The sequence below is a fragment of the Rhinopithecus bieti genome, unplaced genomic scaffold (assembly GCF_001698545.2).
Source record: "Rhinopithecus bieti isolate Rb0 unplaced genomic scaffold, ASM169854v2 scaffold_13577, whole genome shotgun sequence".
In the NCBI taxonomy this organism is placed as follows: domain Eukaryota; kingdom Metazoa; phylum Chordata; class Mammalia; order Primates; family Cercopithecidae; genus Rhinopithecus; species Rhinopithecus bieti.
The window spans coordinates 1,151,960-1,173,734 of NW_016807867.1; the positions used below are offsets into that span (position 1 = coordinate 1,151,960).

Here is a 21,775-nt window from a genome sequence, read left to right on the forward strand (position 1 = left end):
AACTCCTTACCTCAGGTGATCCACCCACCTCGGCTTCCCAAAGTGCTGGGATTACAGATGTGAGCTACTACGCCCGGCCTATTCTGAGCAATTTTCTAAGATAATTTAGAAATTGTCTGTCTTCTTGGCCTCAGAGCCTAGAGATGCCGACTTCCAGGCACAGAATGGATGGAGTGAACGAGGTTCTGCCATCCTTCCTGTAAGCCTTGATGACATTGATGCAAGGCCGTGATCTTGCGTATTACCAAAGCACTCTCAGATAAACAATTCTGTACTGATTTTCAACATGCTAAATATTCAGACATTTTTTCTATTTAAATTGGTAGTCTCTGCTGTAACAGTATCAACAGACACTGACAATGCTATTAATAAGAGTGATTTTGAAATTTTCTTTCTCCGTATTTTCCAATTTCTTTTTAACCACAAATGCGGATTACATGTATAAAAAATAAATGAATAAAAATAAACAAAAGCAATTCGCAGACTGTTGAAATCAACCCAGTATTTTTTTCCCCCTGGAGACACTTAATTACTTTTCGTGACCAAAATATATTTCTGTGACAAGTCTTTGCTCACGTTTGAAAACATGTCTTAATTCCAAGATGTCAAATGCTTGTTCGATTTTCATTGAAAGGGGTCTTGCCCATGCAAGCTTCACGTTGAAGGCCCTACTTGCAGCATCTGCAAACCGTTGTATTGGAATCTGGACAAAGAAAACCCCAGTGGATGTTCAGGTAGGTTTCTTATCTATCCTAATTTACTATATTGTAATGTTCTCTTAATTTTCTCTGCCCCAGTGACGAAACCCACACACAAGAGCTATTTGTTGAATCACTTCAATGTGACAAGATCCTATGTAATGTTCTGATGTTCTCCCCCCACTTTTGGCGGAACTTCTGTCATTTTCAAAATCTCAGCAAGGGATTTCTAGCCTGTTTCTGTATGTATTTTGTTGTTTGAGAAGGCAGCTACTTGATATATGGTTCTTATGTCCTTGTTTTTATAATCTACTTTTTCTGGTTTAACTTTAATTTTATGCTTATATCAAAGCCAGTAGAAGGAATTAAAAACACTGAGTTCAGGATACTGAATAACCTTGAATAGAGTGTATTTCCATGCATGCGTATCAGTAATGACGCCGGCATTGGAATCATTCAAAAATCCCATGATGTTGCAACTTTTGTCATGGAGTAGCCATAAAGTAGCCGTTACTTTTTGTAGATGGATAGTATGGATTGGTCTGTTCTGCCAACTTCAGAAAGCAGTCCAATTTTAGGCCTCAGCGATGCAAACTCTCATTCCATTGAACTGCGCTGGCAAGGCCGACTGCACACGTTGTGTTGCAGCTGTGTGATGTTCCCAGAGCCAGGAACTGTCTTTTGTGTCTCCCTTGGTTTAAGGATGCTCTCTTATCTCCACAGAATGCCAGTGCCATAAGGCGGGAACAGTGAGTGGAACTGGAGAGTGTAGGCAGGTAAAGTGGGCCAAGTTTTCGTGTGACAACAGCAGAATGTTACAGCAACTGCTTGTGGGGTTTCTGGGGGTGTGTGTTAGTACCTCTGTCATTCTACAGTGCATGGTAATCCTTTCCAGATTCTGGCTACCCTGCTTCCTAGTATACAACGAGCCAGTTTTCAATCTTGAAGATTAGTGAATTCTGTAGTTGTATAAAATGTTGTCATCTGGTTCATTGTTCTGCAGGGAGATGGTGACTGTCACTGCAAGTCCCATGTGGGTGGCGATTCCTGCGACACCTGTGAAGATGGATATTTTGCTTTGGAAAAGAGCAATTACTTTGGGTGTCAAGGTAAATAAGTCCAGTGGGCCCTGAGCAAAGCACAATGTTAATGGACAAAGATAGTCCAAATAACATTTCTTCTGAGTCTGTCATCTGCATGCAGACTCTCTGACGGAATGGCCCTGAAGCATTCTGTCCAGGGAATTTGGCCAAACATTGATTACATTGAAACTAGTAAATTGCAAGTGAAGCTGTTTCCACTTCTCTTCTGCCAGCACACTGTGGGTTGAATTATAAGAAACATAACTGGGATGGGAGGGCATCTGTTAGTTTTATAAATAACATCAAGATTTCGTAATTTTAAAGATATATTTTATATTATCAAAAATGCTAGCATCAGATTTTCAGAGACAGTGTTGTGTTAAATAAGGAAATTACAGGACAGTTGCCCTACAAGGCTACTCCTGAATCTCTCGCTCGGCACCTGGTTATCACATGTTCTTTAGAATAGCACGGTTTCTGAAGCATGTTTACTCCTGGGCCGCTGTCGTCTTTGCATTGGACAACAGCATTTGAGCTGGCCCATAGTAGCCGCCTCCAACTTAGAAGCAGACCTTTGGAAAGACACACCATTTTAATTTTGTTTTTGTTTTTGTAGTTGAATCTGATTTCCAAGTGCAGACACACCATTTTAGTTTGGGAGTTTCCGAGATTTCAAACACTGGCCAGATAGGTGTGGCAGAGGAAAGAAAGCAGGCACTGTGTCACTGGGATGGTCAGTTTTCCTTTCTTGTAGAGCAGGGGAGGCACTCAGTGTGGAGATGGCTTAAGGGGTAACTGCTGCTGTTTCCTGGCTTTCAGGGTGCCAGTGTGACATTGGTGGGGCGTTGTCCTCTGTGTGCAGCGGGCGCTCCGGAGTGTGCCAGTGCCGAGAGCATGTCATGGGAAAGGCGTGCCAGCGGTGAGTCTTTGGGAGGCTTCTTCCCATGTTCAGGGTGTGGAAGACGGTCTTAGACATTCCTGCCTGTGCTACAGCTCTGGTGAAGAGAGAAGTGGCCCTACGGATCAAGGGCAGGGGAAGCTGTCCTATGTCAATTGAAATCTGGACATTTGTGTGTGAGTTGTTTAAAACAGGAGATTACCTTGCCCATAAAGCCTGTTCTACTGTGTAGACCATGAAGCACCTTCGCTTGAAAGTTCCCACAGGTACAAAAACCAGATGGGCAAGACGAGAGCTGGAAGCATGAGGTGGGTTCTCAGGGCCCAACCTCCATGTGCACGTTGGAGCAGGAGGAGCCCACAGATAGGCCCGCTCCAGGGAGAGAAGGAATAAGAGGGGGCGATGCCACACACCCAGGTGCCTGGGCCAATAAGAAAGGGAATAAGAGGAGCAGTGCCACATACCCAGGTGCTTGGCCAATAACGAGAGGTTCATAGAGGAGTTGTCACACATAACCCAGTACCTGGGCCATAAGAAAGGGAATAAGAGGGGGCGGTGCCACACACCAGATGGCCTGGGACCCAATAAGAAAGGCAATAATGAGGGGCGATTTCCACACACCCAGGTGCCTGGGCCAATAAGAAAGGGAAATAGGAGGGGGCAGTGCCACATCCCAGCTGCTGGGCCATAAGAGAGGGATAAGAGGGAGTGTCACCACCATACCCAGGTGCCGGGGCTAGTAAGGTTCAGTATCCTGTTTCCCTGTCGGACCAGGAGTTGAGGAAGTATTAGGCCAAAGTTGTTTCCCAGGGTTGCGGTTGAGGGTAGGGGTAAGAAAAATTGGAAGTGGAGGACGAAGTGCTTTGTCTCATGCCGAGCCGGTGACAATGAACTGCAGGTAGCAAGGGAATGAGGTGGAGATTAGGAGGGAAGTTGAGGCTGGGAACCATGGGAAAACTATGGCACTGTTCCGGTCTTCTTAGGCTGGGGAACCATGGGAACTATGGCACTGTTCCGTCTCTTAGGCCATTGCACTTAACCATTTATAACTATTTTGAAGCCTTGATGTTTCATCAGTGATTTTTCCCCTGTGAAGGGAAGAAAAGTAACTTCTGAATCTCAGGTACCTTCACTACTTGCAATAGTAACAGATTTATAAAGAGATCCTTTATGTTGTGAAGGTAAATTGTATTTAGCAAGGTGATTCTCTCCTTTCCCTCAGTGTTTCCAACGTTTGAATTCTACAAGTCAGAGCAGGCCGGGAGTGGTGTCCCAACTGGGACAATTGCTTGAGGCCAGGAGTTTAAGACCAGCCTAAGCAACATAGTGAGACTCCATCTCTCCAAAAAAAAAAAAACACAAAAAAACAAAAAGAACAATTAGGCAGGCACTGTGGTGCATGCCTGTAGTCCTAGCTGCTCAGGAGGCTGAGGCAGGAGGATAGCTTGAGCCCAGGAGTTTGAGGTTGCAGTAACCCAGCTGCACTTTCCCTCAGTCTTTCTAATTGGCTGTCACTGTGGGGGCTTGGAGTAAAAGATCTGTGAAGAAGGCACGTCTGTAGGTTTGCTTTCCTGAAGACCAGTGAGCCTCACCACGGGCCAGCGGAGCTTTGTAAATGCCTGCATAAAATGTTTTCCTGGCTCACGCCTGTAATCCTAGTACTTTCAGAGGCCAAGGTGGGCAGATCACCTGAGGTCAGGAGTTCAAGACCAGCCTGGCCAACATGGTGAAACACTTTCTCTACTAAAAATACAAAAAATTAGCCAGGCGTGGTGGCACACACCTGTAATCCCAGCTACTCCGGAGGCTGAGGCAGGAGAATTGCTTGAACCTGGGAGGCAGAGGTTGCTGTGAGCTGAGATAGTGCCCCTGCACTCCAGCCCGGGCGACAGAGTGAGACTCCGTCTCAAAAAAATAAACATTTTCCATTTGTGTTTCATTTTGCTCCACCCTGGTGTTGATTTCTTCACATCATATCATAAATATTTCCTATTATCATCATTAGCCTTCACATTTTAAATGGTTATATAATTTTTTATAATTTATTTCATAATTGTACACTTAACATTGTTTCCAAGTCTTCACTGTTTCAAACATTCTTTTGTGTTAATTCTTTGACTATCTACAAAATCTTTCTTTAGAACAGATTCCTGGAAGTAGAATTACTGGGTCAATGTGTATGAACATTTTTAAGGATCTTTGTAAATTGTTTCCAGAAAAGTTGTAAGCATTCCTAATTCTATTTGCAGTATAGGAGCATGGCCTTTTATTTCCTTGAACAAATTCATCTTTATGGCATTAAACCCACTAACTGCTATTAGCTTGTGACTGGATTAGCAAAGTGTCTGTTTTTTTTTTTTTTGAGAACTTTAAGTGGTTTGTTAAATGCCGCACAATGTTGGAATATTTTGGATACTTCTCTGTGCCTACCACAGCTGAACTCTTGAAAAGAATTCTTTAATAGGCATATAGTTTAAGAGAAAACAAGGCATAGAAGAGTCATTCTAATGATTAAAAAATACATATCGAGAAAATATATCTAACTTGTAAATTTAGCATATGAAATATTTTATGTCATGTTCATCATTATACCTATGGTCCTTAGCAAGAGTGCCTGGCACACAGATAATAATATTTATGTGATGAGTGTATAAATGAATGATTAAATAAATACACAGTAAATAAACTAGTTTGACTTTGCTAAATTTTTGGCAATTATTTAGAACATACTAAAGGATGCTACCACTATGGCTTGTGCTAAATGATTTTCTCATCTTAATGCTTGGAATTAGTAGGTGTTGAGTGTGTTTTGTGTGAATGTTTATGTGAATGAAAGCAATGATTTAGAGAAAGAGCAGGAGATCCTTCTCATTTTCCTTTATTTAATGTACTCTGTTAATGTGGTGGAGTTCCTTCATAGTAACTATCGTGATTAAAGGATGTTCAGATGATCTATGGGCCTAACCTCCTGTATGTGTTTACTTTTTATTTACGAAAGGCCTGAAAACAACTACTATTTCCCAGATTTGCATCATATGAAGTACGAGATTGAAGACGGCAGCACACCTAATGGGAGAGACCTTCGGTTTGGATTTGATCCGCTGGCATTTCCTGGGTTTAGCTGGAGAGGATATGCCCAAATGACCTCAGTACAGGTATGCAGCCCGGAGAAAGCAGCTTCATGGCTGAGTAGCTCAGATACTTCCCCACACCAGTCTCAGTGAGCCCCCTGAAAGGTGACCTGTCCCCAGAACTCATTCCACGATTCTTTTTCTCCATATTATGGGTTGACATTGGAGTTTAGGTTAAACCTGGGGCTTGGGGTAGGGCTGTATATTAACTGGTATTGTGTGGGTTTCATAGTTCATTGTTACTTTAATTTGATCACCAAATCAGAAAATTAAGAGATTAAAGAAAAATAGTGTTTATCTCTGGAGACATTTTATAAGAAGAGGGAAGTTTCCTAAATGATGTTAGGCTGTACTAGAATGTGAGGGACAGTTTTCTGTAAAGCCATTTGTGGAAAACAAAAATGAGTTGGCTTAAGTAATTCCAGTAAAGCTAGTGTTCCTAATTTTTGGCTGATGCTTTTTTAAAACTTTGAATTGCTATGTACATGGAAACTAAGATAAATAATGAGTGTTAGTTAAGTGCTATTTCATTTTTCTTTTCCATATTTCTCTTTCCTTCATTCTTCTCTACTGTATCCATCTATCTTTGCTTTATATTAGAATGGGTAGGGGAATTTATACATTCTCTGTTTACCTTTACAACTTATACGTCTTGCTACTTATAACTAAAACATTCTGTATAGCCATTGAGTAGCTTTGTCCTCAGAATTTTTCTTTGAGGTTGGTTTCCTCAAGCTGTTTCTCAGTGGAGAAATTCAGAATATGAGAGGTAAATTAACGATCATGGTAACACAGTATTTTTCGTTAGCACATTCAAGACTGCTACTTGCTATTGCTACCTCAATCAGCCTGTAGAGAAGCTGGGACAGGGCCACAGTTCTCTCGGACCCCTCCCCCTCATTGATTCTAACACTGCTTTTTGCCTGGCCATAGTCCCCATCAAAGCTGCCTTTCTGAAATAGTACCTAGCATCTTAAGACACTTCACTCTTTCCCGCCACTCCCCCAATACAGCTATTTAATTTCTTTAGTTCCCTGACATTACTTCATTATTCAGAAAACAAGCAGTAAATTCCATTGAGTCATGACAGGATGTAAATGACTGACAACCCAATCAAAGTGTATGCCTTCTCATAGGTGCTTACAGTTTCAAAGAATAGCTGGTGGACAAAAAGGAATTCATCTCTAATGACACATTTTCTGAGAAAGTTGTTTTGGTCAGAGGACCTTGGTGGTGTCCCCAGAATCACCACTTATTTTACTCTGCTCCTAATACATTTTTGCATATTTATTTTCCATCTGAAGCTAATACTTCAAGATGAATTCAGACAAATTGTGATGGTCAGCAGGAGTTCCTCTGTGTGGGTCACCTGTGGCTCCTGCTTCCAGAGCAAGTGGTTCTCTACAAAGTCAGACTTCATTGTCACCAATATCTCGCTTAACAAATATCCCCTTCCTTTTAACTAAAGAAGTAGGGGGAAATGCCAAAAGAACCACTAATTTGGGCATTTCCAAGTTTCATGAAGTTTCCTTGGGCCACAGCCCAATCTGGATGTGTAGTCAGTGGTTCAGAATTAAAATAGTCTACTCTTTCCTTCAGCAGTCCAGGCTCCACAATATTCACAGAACACTATGTGAGCCCAGGCCCTGGGGACCAACAGGACCCCTCCTCTAGGTTCAAAAGCCATCATTTCTCTTGCATAAGGAATTGAGATAAAACATCATAAAATTTAATAGGTATATTTTAGTTACATCCAGATGTTACCACCTTGTAAAGACAAGGAAAGTCTTTAACCTTTCCTTGGCCACCGTTGGTTTCTATGACCATTTAGACTTTATGTATGTGAAGCAGACTCTGAAGCAATCTCTCTCTGGTGGTGTGAAATAATACCCTCTCCTTTCCTTCTCTTCTGCCTTTTTATTTTTCCTAGCCAGTGGTGGTTGCTCCGTCACTGTGGCTTTCTTAAACTAGTCCATCTAATACTCCGCTCTGTCTGCCTGATTGCGAAAAGGTCAAAAGAGGATCTCAGTTGCTGAGGAAGTGCGTTTTCACTGTAATTTTGGTTGTAAGTGATTTTAATTCATCGTTAGGTTTGCCTGTTTCCATCTTTCACAGGTTACTCCGTGCTTGTTGACTGAGTGTGAGTGTGTGCGCATGTGTGCACGTTACAAGTCCAGTGGTGACACTTGAATAGAATAAAGTCACTGTTTGGCTAGCATGTCTTTTAACCAATGTTTTTCTATGCTTTATGGACTTTCGGTATATTTCAGAATGATGTAAGAATAACATTGAATGTGGGGAAGTCAAGTGGCTCCTTGTTTCACGTTATTCTGAGATACATTAACCCTGGAGCTGAAGCAGTATCTGGCCATATAACTATTTATCCATCCTGGGGTAAGGCAAGTAGGTAAAATTTCAAGCCTCTTTTCAATTAAGAAATAAATAGTGAAACACTTTCTCTGATTTTCGCAGAGTTGATCACCCTTAGAAAATGTCAAGCCTGGCTCACAGTCTGGTCAGACAGTTCTCTAGGAGCCCTGTCGTTTGTTACCTTTCCTTCTCTAAACAATCACTTAAGTTTCGCTACTAAATTTATCATTAACTGTCACTTTAAAAATCGATATGACAACCTGTGTACCTTGGCTGAACCCCATGGGTTATGATGTCTTCACTGGGCAGAGCTCATTTATAACTCATTCATGGTGAAGTGGGTGTCACTTTTTTGGTGTTACTTGAGAGATTTTGGCCCACTGCCCCAAATTCTTCCATTGTTTCAAACCAACCAAATAGAGGAGAAATGGGTGAGGATGGGAGTTTTTCCTATGAATGCTGTAAAGCATGAAGCCCAAAAGAGCTCCAGGAGGGAGCTGCAAACCTGACTCAGAGCTGAGGAATTCCTGAGGGCAGAGGGACAAGAGAAGAGAGTACAGCCTCGCCACAGGCAGAGAGAAGGCCTGGAGGTCTGTTCTTCAAGGTATTAGGGCTTCTACCTGTCCTGGAAACATTCCAAGAAGCATTTGGAATTTTACGAGGACACAAAATGGCACCAATGGAAATCTAATTTAGCATCAAAATGTACGCCATCTTTGTTAAGCATCCACAGTTCATTCGGAATGGGGGAAGAAATGATGTCATTTCTGAGTTGAGTCAGTCCAACTTGCGTGGCTGGAGGTTGATTAACCCATTGAAAGACTAGCAGGCTTACTTAATCATTTATAGAGTACTTTAGCACCCATTGCCTCACATCATAAGAACTTTGCAAACTGAAGAGAGTTGAAGAGAAAACAGAGCTGAGAGGTTTAGTATATTGCCAGCCACAGCTGGATGTTTGTAGACAAAGTCTTCAGATTCCAAACTCTTAACAGGTCCCTCTGCCACCTGCATGACTATAACAGCAGCAGTTTGTTCTCTGTTAACTCAAATAGTTGGAATACATTTTGCTTCGTTTCCTTGTCCTCTGGGACACCTTTCCCCTAAGTCTGAGTTGGGAGCCCCAGTTATGTTATGTCCCATGGTAACTTGTGCCTCCTCCCAAATACCACTGTCCAGACTGTACCACATTCTCCTGTCTTCTAGTCCTTACTCCTCTCTGGTCCTCAACAGCAGGGAGCAAAGGCCATGCTTACTGTGTTTACTGCCTTGTCACCAGAACTTAGTTCCAAGCCTGGCACATAGTAGGCCCCCATCAATGTTTGTAGAACAAGAGTGAACCCAAAGATTTGGAGAAGATAATTCTTTGGAAGAAAAAGTCTCAGTTGAACTCAGATGCAATAGTTTATTTCTGTCTGAACCTCTTGCAGAAGGTCCTCTCTTTGTTTAATGCAGAAGAAAACATATTTTATCCTGAAAACAAACAAACAGAAGAGTAAAACTTTTCTTATGCATGTTCCTTAATAAAATTAAAACTTAAAATCACATATGCTATAGTCCCCGCTTCTTGGGAGGCTGAAGTGGGAGGATTGCTAGAGCTCAGGAGTTTGAGGCTGTCATGAGCTGTGATTGCACCTGTGAATAACCACTGTACTCCAGCCTGGGCAACATAGTGAGACCCTGACTTTAAAAAAAATCACATATAAACAAGAAAGGAAAAAAGAATTAACAGCTAATGTAATATATTGAACATTTACTATATGCAAGGAACTTTCCTAAACTGTTTACCAATATTAATATACTTATTTAATAAGTTAAACAATTACCCAGTGTAGATAACCATTGCTGATGTCTTATCAGTATCTTTCTAGCCTATTTTATACATGTGTATTTGCATATTACAGTTTTTAAGGATAAGATCAGTAAATCTGATCAGTATATATCATCTTAAACTTTTTGAGATGTAAACTGAATGTTCAAAACTGAATATCTAAAATCATAACACTGACTGATAGAAAAATGCCTTAAGCAGTTCTTTGTATTTCTGATAGGTGCTGCTCAAAGCAAAGAGATCATCTTCCTACCAAGTAAGGAGCCAGCCTTTGTCACCGTCCCTGGAAATGGTTTTGCAGACCCATTTTCAATCACACCAGGAATATGGGTTGCTTGTATTAAGGCAGAAGGAGTCCTTCTGGTAAGACTTAGTTCTGAATGGAGAGCTTTTGCGGGATTCTTCCTACCTCAGAAATGGTTCCATCCAAGACTACAATCCACAGCGACCATAAAATATCACAATCATTGGTGGTTTTAGACCCAGGAACTATTCAGCCCCAACCTAAGGAATATGTGGTGACATTCGCCCTCAAATGACATAGGAATCAACTTGAAGTATCTTTTGTATCCTTTCAGCTAGCTTCCCTTGGACAAAAAAGTAAAAAATAAAAAAGGTCTCCTAAAGACTCTTAAATTATCAGAACAAATGCAAAACCCTCATGAGTATGTGGCTTCACCTTTCCAAAGCTGGTATGGGATTTTCCAGCATGAGTCAGAAATATAGACTTTAGCACCCATTGCCTCACATCATAAGAACTAGTAACTTTACCTGGTTATTATCTACACTGTCTGGAGATTGTGTAGAACCAAGGAAGAAGAACCTAGAAGACAAGAAGATATGAATTTCAGTAAAGTTCTTGGGGGTGGAAAGAGAAGCAAGAGGCTATAAGAGCCACTGCTTCTCCATGACACTCTTTCTGCTTTTTTCTGTGTTAAACCTAATGCAGGTTTATTCTCACCAAACAGATTGCCTACAACAGAGAACTCTTTTTTCAGGAAAGGCTTTGTCTTCAAACACCTAATAGCATAGCCAGAGAAGCCATGGGGAGTTGGAGGGATGAAACCTATTCTCTGAGACAGCCCTCTTTGCTATGTGCTTTAAGGCCTGCTTTGCTTCATGGCAAGGTCTTTTCAAAATAGACTTCTTGGGAAAAGCTTGGATTCATGCTCAGAGTGGAAAACATAAAGCTTTTCCTTCTGGCACAACCCCATTTACTGGCCATGTTAGCAAATCTTAGGCAAGTCCCTTAATTCCAATCCTGCCTCCTCCAGTCCTGCCAGTTGCTTCTTCCATACAACAGGGAAAATACTTATCTTAATAGGTCCTTTCAAATCTGGGATCTTACAAGGATAACATAAGGGTTTGTGCCATCCATTCAAGACAGCAAAGGAATATCAGAAGGTCCGTGCTCTTCTTGCACCTTCTTAGTAGGAAGCTTTACTGCTTTATAAAAAAAGTTCAAGAATGTTTCACAAATGGTAGAAATGAGGCAGAGGAAAATCCCATTGATACCAGTAATGGATACAACGTTGGACTAAGTTCATTATAAAAGTTACTATTTAGGCATGGAGGATGCCTAATGACATTTAGTCTGTGCAATTGTGTAGTAATTCATATGTATGCCTCCATATTATAATCCTATTGTCTCTAAAAATATCTTATTGGGTGCCTACTATGAACCCTTACTATTCTAGTATCTGTGAGACTATAAAGTCATGAGGAGAGACGAGATATGGTCCCAAACTCAGCAAACTTACTAGTAGAACAGTAACCCTTTAAAAATTTAAACTTACTGAGTCCCCTGAGCCACAATCTCCTACTTTTCCCCTCCTATACATTTCTCTCTGAGGAAAGAAAAAGCCTTGTGGTCTGTGTATGAGCTCCTCGCTCTCCCCTCTTCCCTCTGCAGATATGCGCTGCTGTCAGGACAGCCGGGGGCTGTCAATCATTCACCTCCCAGAAGCCTGCAGCTCTGCTCTTTCCTGAAGAGCTGCTTAGCTGAATTTACGCTGTGGGCTTCGTTTGGCACACTCAGTGGAACATGTTCTTCCTCTGTTTCTTGGGGCAGGCAGTAGGCCAGTTCCATTCTGTGAATCACCAAGATCACAAGGCATTGCTTTTTATACCGTGCCAGTTGAGCGTTACTTGGGTGTGGGAGTAGAAAGTGATCCACATTCAGTGTTCTGTATTGGTGAAGGCAACCAGCATTTCCACAGAACATTTCATCAATTGACAATTTATTATCTTTGTTAATCTGTGAGTTTATAAACAACCCAGGAGAGACAGTAAAATCTCTCTTGAAACTTGAAGAATAAAAATGTTCACACAGACAGGTTTCTCTCTGATATGTAAAGACTCTTTGATGAATGGTTCTTTCTGTTTTGGTGAGTCAGGATGAAGAACAAAGCAGTTGATATGGAGAGTTTAATTAGTGACTTCACCTGGTTGTTATTGATTTAACTAGTATGTTTGATTATTTTATATCCAAAGTAGGGCTACCATCAAAATGAGTGATTCTCCTTTTGGTCTTTATTTACTAGGATTACCTGGTACTGCTCCCCAGGGACTACTATGAAGCCTCTGTACTACAGCTGCCAGTCACAGAACCATGTGCTTACGCAGGACCTCCCCAAGAAAAGTCAGTATGGGGCAGAAGGTGCAGCCACATCATTGGGGTCCTCTGAATTAGGAGCCTTTAATGCAAGCTTTCATGAGGTGTCTCAGGATCACAACGACAGCACAATGCTCTGGATGATTAGTTGTGATCTTCCTCTATGTCTTACTTGTGTCCTTTAAATAAGATTCACAAAGCACTTTGCACACCATAGCTGGCTTAGAAGTAGCTACCACCCTCCAGCATGTGGGAATGTTGACACATGCCCAAGTCAGTGCCCTCAAGGTCAGTCATGCATCCGGTGGGAGGAAGAGCTTAAAATAGAACCCAGGTTTGTGGACCTTTGTTTCTTCTCTTCCCCATGCAGATGAAAATTTATTGCTTAATTCTTGTAGCAGACACTTAATAAGAGTTTGTTGAAGGATGATGACTGAATGAGTGAACTGAATGACTAAGAGTCTTTGGGGATGTACTTTGATATTCCGTTTGATGTTCTCAGTTGTAACTATTGATTCTGTTGTTGTTGCTGTTGTTGTTGTTGTCGTTGAAGTTGCTTGCTCTACCAGCATTTGCCAGTGACCAGATTCCCCTGTACCTTGGCTTGTGAGGCCAGACACTTCTTGCTTGATGGGGAGCCCAGACCCGTGGCAGTGAGGCAGCCCACACCTGCACACCCTGTCATGGTGGACCTCAGCGGGAGAGAGGTGGGCCAGCCTTTTATTTATTATCGAAGTTATTACTACCTCCCCATCCGTATCTGCTGAAAACACTTGGCCACAGTTGCTTCTCAAATTCAGGGGAACCTGGAAGATTTTCTCAGAGGTGTTTATCAACATTTGCTGAGCTATCTGATTTAGGGTGGGGCCGGATGGTACGCTACATGGAGCCATGTTCAGGTTGTTCTTTGAACACTTTCTAGACATGGCAGGGGATGTAGGCAGCCATCAAATCCTTTCTTTTTGGTTATCTGGACTTAGAAGGGGGCATCCTGTTCTACCTGATTCAGGGCAAGATTTCTCTTAAAAGACAGATGAGACTCAATCTAGTAAGCCTCCAGAAATGCCACAGCTTACCCTAAAAGGATACCACACTCACTGACTGTTCAGCCCCTTAGGCTAAGCAATTTGTAACAGCTGAATTCCTTGAGCTCAGAATCCGGAACTTCTACACCCACTGGCACCTACCTCATGGCTTGGAGGACAGGTTACTACAGGTCTTGGTATTACTTTTCTTCCAGGAGTTTCTTGAACTTCAGAACCAAATTTAAGATCATACTAATTTAAGATTTGAGTTAGAGCTATAGGATATCAACCATAACAATAAGAACACACAACGCAACACTTCAAAATGAAGACACTGAAAAAAACTTCCTCCACTATATTTTTATTGTTTGCTTTCTATAACATTCTCTGTTTTGTCTTTTGAGGAAAATATTCATTTGGGGATTAAATTTGTGGGATGAAAATATATGTGGAGTTAATCGTAACTGAACATTTAGATGTGTACATTTTTGTAAACTACATTTCTAACATTTTGAAGGTAACAGTTAAAGGGTTTTAAGTATATTTCCTAAGTAAAGTCTTCATTTCATTTTGTTTGAATTTTCATGATACAAAATAATATATACTTGTTGTAACAAGTAAAACAACATAGATATGCATCAAAAACCTAAATGATCTTCCCTCTACTTCATTCTAATAGTAAGTTTGCTGTATCCTTCCCTACCCATGCTATGTGTGTATACACACATACATGTATATAGGTGTACATACATACATATATACATAAAATGCACATACACGTAGATATACAGATACATGTACGTGTATGTGTGTGTATTTGTGTGTATGTGTTCCCTAGACAACAGGAGGTACAGTTGAGAAGGGGCAACCACCAGGAAGTGATGCTGATGACTCATCTAGGAGGTTCTAATCTCTGATTTAACCCAGAGCTAGTCAGCAGGACCTCAAGGCTCTTTTACAATGTTGAAATATTTTATTTTACTATCTCTGGTCTAGAAATTATCCAGCTTATTGATTCAGTTTAATTTATACTTTTAAAACTTTCCAATTGGCTCTTTATCATATTTACTTTTTCTTGTCTTTTCTGCCAGTTTTTGTTTCAGAACTTCATGTACTTTTAAGTGGAAGTTACTCCTTCATTTATCTTTTTTAGCATCCTAAGGGCCTTGGAGCCAGGTGTATTTCAGAATTCAGAATTTTTAAGATTTGAAAAAAGATAACATCTCCAGTGAGGTCTGGGATAATACCCTGTAATCAAACAGGTTAATATTTCTCCAGTGAGAAGCATGAATAGGCCCACCTGGGGAGACACGAACTGACTAATACCAGTTTAGTTCAGACTTTGCCAACAAATGATTATTGGTTAAGTTAGGTAAGGTTTGCTGCCAAAACAGTTACAAAACCTGTTTCCTTTTCAGAGTTTGGGGATTTCCGACCATGGGCCACTATATTTAGTCTTTGTCAGACTATTCCATAAAATTCACCTCATCTGAAGTGAACTCATCTCTGATTATTTTGTTACCTGTCCTTCTTAATATTCGATTTCTTTATGTGTTTTGAAATTTTGTTTACAGGCATATTGGCTTATTTTGAACAAGAGGTTTTTGTCCTGTCCTTCTTTTGCATCTGTTTCAGCCTGCTAGTTTTGCACTGTCTTACCTGTCCACTAGATCCTTAGCCCAGGAGCAGGCATTACAATGTGCCTTCTCTATTGTTATGACATTGAAGATAGCACAGATTCAGACACTGACCCCATGAATGGCATAGCTCAGTTCTTGGTCATGAGGCCACATATTTGATTTTTGGTTCTCAAATTCCATAGCTTCTTTTAAAAATTTATTTATTTTTATATATTTAGGGGTACAAGTGCAAGTTTCTTATATGCACATATAACATAGTGGTGAAGTCTGGGCTTCTAGTGTACCCATTACCCAAATAGTGAACATTGTACCTAATAGGTAGTTTTTCAACACTTACCCCCACTTCCATCCTCCCACTTTTCATAGTCTCCAGTGTCTGTTATTGCACTTTATATGTCCATGTGTACCCATTGTTTAGCGACCATTTATAAGTGAGAATATGCAGTATTTGACCTTCACACAGTTTCTTATAAATCTATAACCCAGGAGGCAGATTGGAAGCAATTTTTTAGCTTCTTTTTAAGTTTGAACATCCTTGTCTTCAAAAAATGTACCTGGATCTGGCCATTGTCTCCTATGGCACATGTTTTATTCTCTTTACTCTGCATGAGCTAAACTGTTGGCCAAAATAACCTGCTTCCACACCTAGGGGACAACAGGCTTGTGACCACAGTCCTGGTGCCACTTTGGGTTTTTCTTTAACTTATGTTTTAACACCTATTTACTTTTGATTCTAAATATATCTTTTTGTTGTTCTTTTAAAACGTTTTACCCAGAGTTGCTCTCTCTTGGAGCAGGAGTATAGTGAATGTGAATTCTCTGTGCCATCTGAACCAGAAGTCACCCATATTTAAAAAATGCTAACCTATTTTTATTAAAATCCTCCTCTGTCTCCCTCAACTCAGCCACTGCACCATACGCCTCCCCTTCACAACAGAACTCCTCCAAAGTATTGTCTACACTCTCTGTTTCTGATTCTTTATGCCCCACTTACACCTCAACCCACTTCAGTCTGGCTTCCACCTCCCACTCCATTAAATTTATTTTGCCAGGTTTCCGATGAGATCTTTGTCAGTAAATCCAGTGGATATGTTTCAGTCCTCATTGGTTTAACTTCTCGGCAGCTTTCAATGCCTGATGGACGCTCCCTGAATTCTCAAACTCTCTGTTGTTTTTCATAATTTAAGAGCTACCTTAATAATTTTTTTTTTTTTTTTTTTTTTGAGGTGGAGTCTCGCTCTGTCGCCCGGGCTGGAGTGCAGTGGCCGGATCTCAGCTCACTGCAAGCTCTGCCTCCCGGGTTCACGCCATTCTCCTGCCTCAGCCTCCCGAGTAGCTGGGACTACAGGCGCCCGCCACCTCGCCCGGCTAGTTTTTTGTATTTTTTAGTAGAGACGGGGTTTCACCGTGTTAGCCAGGATGGTCTCGATCTCCTGACCTCGTGATCCACCCGTCTCAGCCTCCCGAAGTGCTGGGATTACAGGCTTGAGCCACCGTGCCCGGCCACTATCTTAATAATTTAAAAAATAATGACAACCTGGTTCTCTTTCTACCTCTCTCACTGCTTCCTCAAAATATCATTTGCAGACTCATCCTCCTCCATCCAGCTGTTAAGTGTTAGAATTTGTCGAGGCTCAGTCCTAGGCTTTATTACTCTATGTTCTCTCTCGAGGAGTCTCATCCATGGCAATTGTGTCAGACACATCTCCACTCAGATACCTCCCATATTGTTATGCCCAGTCATACCTCTGCTTTTATATACAGACTAGCAAGTCTACCTTCCTTCCTGACGTTACCTCTTTGATGTTTCAAAGCAATCGCAAACTCCGTTTCGGTATTCCCTACCTAAGTTAATGCCACTACCACCCATCTAATTGCATAAGGCAAAATTCTTAGGGTCATCCATGACTTCTCCCATTCTTTCCCCCACCCAAACCAATCCATCTGTGAGTGTATATCCCCAACTTTTCTTGGCTTTCTCCTTCTATCTCCCTTGTCCAAAATACCGTCATTTTCTAGGAGAATCTCTGTAGAAGCCTCCTAATTAGCTGACCCACATCTGCTCTGCCCATTGCACCTCTCGATCTGTTCTCCAGACTATAGCCAGCACTCACATTCTGATGGGCATATTTGATCAACACTTATTGCTCTTAGGATAGAGACAAAGATTTTAACATGGCTTATAAAGCTGCCCTTTCTACTTCCTAGTTTTATTATACCCCCCTCCTGCTCTCTGTTTCTCTGCTCCTCTGACCTACTTTCAGTCTCTTGGGCTTGCATTACATGGGACTCTACAGCATTCTATGTTGTATGTAGCCTCCTACTGCAAGCCGTTCCCTCTACCCAAACACTCTTCTCTCCCCTGTGGCCTGGTTGTCTTCTCCTTGTCCTCCACACTCAACTAAGTTGCTGCTTCTTCAAGGAAGCCTTCCCTTCTCCCTCATCTCCTCGACTAGCTCAGACCCCTGTCTAACACCTCTGCAGAACATTATTCACATGTAGTTTTATGCTGTATTTTCTAGTTATCTAATTACTTGATTCAAGTCTGTCTGAGGGTATGTCTATCTTGCTTCCCACTGTATGCCTATCACCTAGCTGGTGGACTAGCATAGCGCAGGTATTCAGTAATATTTGCTGACCAAATCATTTGAATCCTCATTTTGACATCAGACATATTAGTTATCCCTTTTAGTTGTGTATAGGCAACAGATTTGATAAACCCGCCTTCTATGTCTTTATCCTAAAACACTAGTAACTAGTAGAGGTCAGTTCTGTGCCATAGAACCAGAAATATTCCTCCAGTTTGACACTGATTCCATTGAAGTTCCCCTTTTTAAAGATAAATAACACACATAAATAATCACAACAGCAAGCAGTAAAGTTTCTGTTTGCCATCTTTTATCTGAGTTTCTCAAACCTGACTTTGCCCATCAAAATGTACCTTAAACTCTTCAAACAAGCCTTCTAAAAGGTAATTCATACAATTTAGAGTGGAAAGAGTAGTAGAAATTTATAATAGAGTGCTAGATAGAACTTGCTGCCAATAATAACTTCTGGGAGAAAACCTGATACATCACTGACCTGTGAGTGTTTTGTGGTGGGGCAATGACAGTCAGGCCCTTGTCTGGAGATGCTCAGGGGCGAAATGCTGGCAGTAACCTCGCCACAGGGAGCAGTGGCAGAACCATATTTCCCTCTAGAACATAGTGTCAACATTGGTGTGGCTGATCTACATTCCTTCCCAGAGGGAAATCTTTCTGTTATTTACGTTGCAGAAAAAAAAATCACTCTGGAAGACTGCAGTTATGTGATTCAGAGCCGTGCAGAAGGAATACCAAATGTGAATTTCCTAAGGCAGGGAGAGGGAGGACCATTTTAATTAAGTGTGGTAAAACTTGCAGGTGGAGGTGGGTTACACTGCTGAGGAATAAGGTTCTAATATTGGCCCAGGCATTAAATATGCATATACACTTTGACCCAGCAATTGCACTTCTAGGAATCTTACAGAAATACTAGCATTAGGATATACACGTGATGACTGTATACCATTAGAGGTTGTAGGGAAAATTAAAGACAACCTGTGTCCCTCTATAAGGGATTAGTTAAATAGTTTTATATTCATACTACGGCAGCTATTCAAAAAATGAAGTATATTTGCACGTAAGTGTATTTGCATGTATGTATTTTTGCCATAAAGACATATAAAATACCATTGAGTAAAAAAAGCAAGTCATGGTAAAAAGCAATAATCACAATTATATTCATTAATATTTACATAGTGCTTATTATATCTCAAATACACTTCTGAGAGCTCTGTATGTATTCACTTAATCCTCAGAACAATCTTAAGAGGGGGGTACTATTGTTATCTGCATTTTACTAAGGAGGATACCGAGACATACAGATGTCAAGTAACTTGTGCAAGATCACACAGCTGGAGGCTGTCTGATTCCGGACCCCAAACTCCTAACCAGTAGGTGATATCAGGGGAGGGCACACTTTTTCTGTAAAGGGACAGATAGTAAATATTTTTGGTTTTGCAGGCCCTGTGTCTCTGTCATCGTAGCACAAAAGCATCCTTAATTGTCTACTATGATCACAGTTTTTCTTAACAAAACAAAACATGCATGTGCATATTTGGGCATAGAAAATGGTTTGGAAACATGGAAATCGTTAACAGTCCTTATTAATACTCCTTATCCCAGGAGCGGGATGTGTGTGTGTGTCACTTTTACATTATTTCCCTTAGTACAATTTAAAACTTCTTTGAAAAAAACAACTAAAGAGCCCAAAGGCACATTTCCATTCCCCTTACTCCTCATCAGTACTTCATTTTTACTTCAAGTTTTAGAATGTCTTTTGCCTTGAGAAACAAGCAGGAAAAACACTCTGGGTAGAAAGAGTAGAAGCCTCTCGAAGCAGGGCTGCCAGATTTAGAAAATAAGAATACAGGATGCCCCATTAAATTGTCTAAATAAACAATAAATAATTATCTGTTATTTATTTCCATTTAAAATTTAACAGGACACCATGTGTTTTATCTGGCATCTCAACCTGTAGGACCATATTGCTTACAGGGATGACATGTAAAAATACTTCCAGGATGTCTTCTGGGCTCTATTTTCACCATTGCTGATGCACGTGTGGCCTGTACATGTCACAGCTGGATCACAGTCTGTCTGCTTGGCCTCTGTGACAGGTGGAATTACATCTGCAGCTGCGCGTCCCACAGGTTGGCCGCTACGTGGTTGTGCTTGAGTATTCTACAGAGGCAGCCCAGCTGTTTGTGGCTGATGTGAACGTGAAGAGCCCCGGGTCTGTTCTGGCAGGCCAGGTGAACATTTACAGCTGCAAGTACAGGTACTCAGTCCCACCATGGGAATTCCTCTGTAAAGGTACCATTAGGAAATCTGCTTTAGGAACTTTGACGGTTATTTGCATTGGGAGGTTGTTTTCTGTTTGAGGCAGCTCTTGAAAACAAGCAGGTGTTTAGTTGTGTGGTCCAACGTCATCACCAATGTGGGTATTGGGAGCCCTCTCTATGGGGAGCGTAAAAATATGGCATTTTCTTAAAAAGCTGTATGCTGTACTTAGCAATTTGGTTCAGATTCACATAGCACAACACAACCTCTTTATTTGATTCTCTATCACTAAGGTGCGGTGCAATGAACTCACTGCTCTCACCTCAAAGGCTGTGTCAAGTACCTGGGTGCATAGCATAAGGAAAAAGACTCGTTCTCAGTAATGTTAGGGGGTGCATACCTACCTTTTGCAGCACACCTTCAGAACTGGGGATAATTAATGTTTGATGATTGTCAAGTGGAAAAAAAATTAACAAAGGACTTCGAAATTTGCCCTGATGAAGTTCTTCTCTTCCAAGAGCACTAACTGACAAGGGCTTATTAAACATGGTTTTGTTTGCATAATATTTCAGGATGCATGCACATGTTCAGAGCATGCTGTAATTAAATAATCAGCACAAGGGGTGTTTCCACGTGAAATTAATTGTATACTAAATGGGACTGGAAGTCAGGGTTCCTTGAAACAGCAGGTGGAGCACTGCAGTAAAACCATCCAGTTCTTGGCCACGGCCTTGAACATTGTATTACTACTACTTTTGTGTTGCTTTTTGTCAAACCCAACATGACCTGAAGCAATGGACATTTTCCCTGTTGCAAAAATGAAAACAAATAAACAAAAACTTACCCAAAGAGTTACTTTTAGTAGCTTAGAATGGAAACTTTTATGAGAATGGATGAAATGGCTATTGAATGAACATCATACCCTCAGTAGCCCTAAACAAGCATCTGTGAAGTCTTTGTCTTTGGGTGATGATAGAACCAAAGAAGGTAATTGTATTTGGATTTTTAACAGGAGCACAAAATGGGCCTAAAAGAGTTCCCCGGGGATGTTCTGTCATTATCTGAAGATATGAGTTGTATCTATAGATGAAATCAGCAACCACTGGAATGTCCACTCCTGATGGGTGGGTCGCCACCTCACCTGAGGCCTGGAGACTGTTAGCCACAGGGCCTGGGGCAGGGCTTCTCCACACCCATTTGTCCATGCCCACCCGCCAGTTCAGCTCTCCAGCTCCTTCCACTTCCAGATCCCATGGCTTGACTACTGTTGCTCAGGATACAAAGTGGAGATGGCTAAGGGGGCAGGAGGAAATATTCATGATAACTCTGGTGACTCTGAATCATCTCAGAGGAGTTCTGAGAATATCTATGCCAAGGAGAGAAGTGGTTTCAAAACCAAAGAAAGAAAGGACACCCTTTCTGGGTACCATGGGTGTTGTTTCATGACCTAAGTCTGAATGGAGTTATTGAGAGTGAACTGCATGTCAGTCTGCAGATCATTTTGGCTCTGAACATGACAACACCAAAGTCCTGCGTTAGGAGTTTCTATCCTTAGAAACGCAGGACAGCATGGTTTCAGTTTAGGAACCACTTTCGTTGTGTTTAGCCACTCCAAGGAGTGTCC

At 41.3% G+C, this 21,775-nt stretch overlaps 1 protein-coding gene across 1 annotated transcript in view; it reads left to right on the forward strand.

The window, feature by feature from the left end:
• LAMA3 (laminin subunit alpha 3) overlaps window positions 1–21,775 on the forward strand; it is a 275,849-nt gene that overhangs the window by 132,972 nt on the left and 121,102 nt on the right. The window contains exons 14-23 of the mRNA XM_017883982.1: window positions 635–734; window positions 1,422–1,474; window positions 1,702–1,807; window positions 2,600–2,699; window positions 5,677–5,833; window positions 8,080–8,212; window positions 10,231–10,373; window positions 12,554–12,651; window positions 13,178–13,331; window positions 19,989–20,149. Coding sequence (XP_017739471.1) covers window positions 635–734; window positions 1,422–1,474; window positions 1,702–1,807; window positions 2,600–2,699; window positions 5,677–5,833; window positions 8,080–8,212; window positions 10,231–10,373; window positions 12,554–12,651; window positions 13,178–13,331; window positions 19,989–20,149 — 1,205 coding nt within the window. The remainder of the gene's footprint in view (window positions 1–634; window positions 735–1,421; window positions 1,475–1,701; window positions 1,808–2,599; window positions 2,700–5,676; window positions 5,834–8,079; window positions 8,213–10,230; window positions 10,374–12,553; window positions 12,652–13,177; window positions 13,332–19,988; window positions 20,150–21,775) is intronic.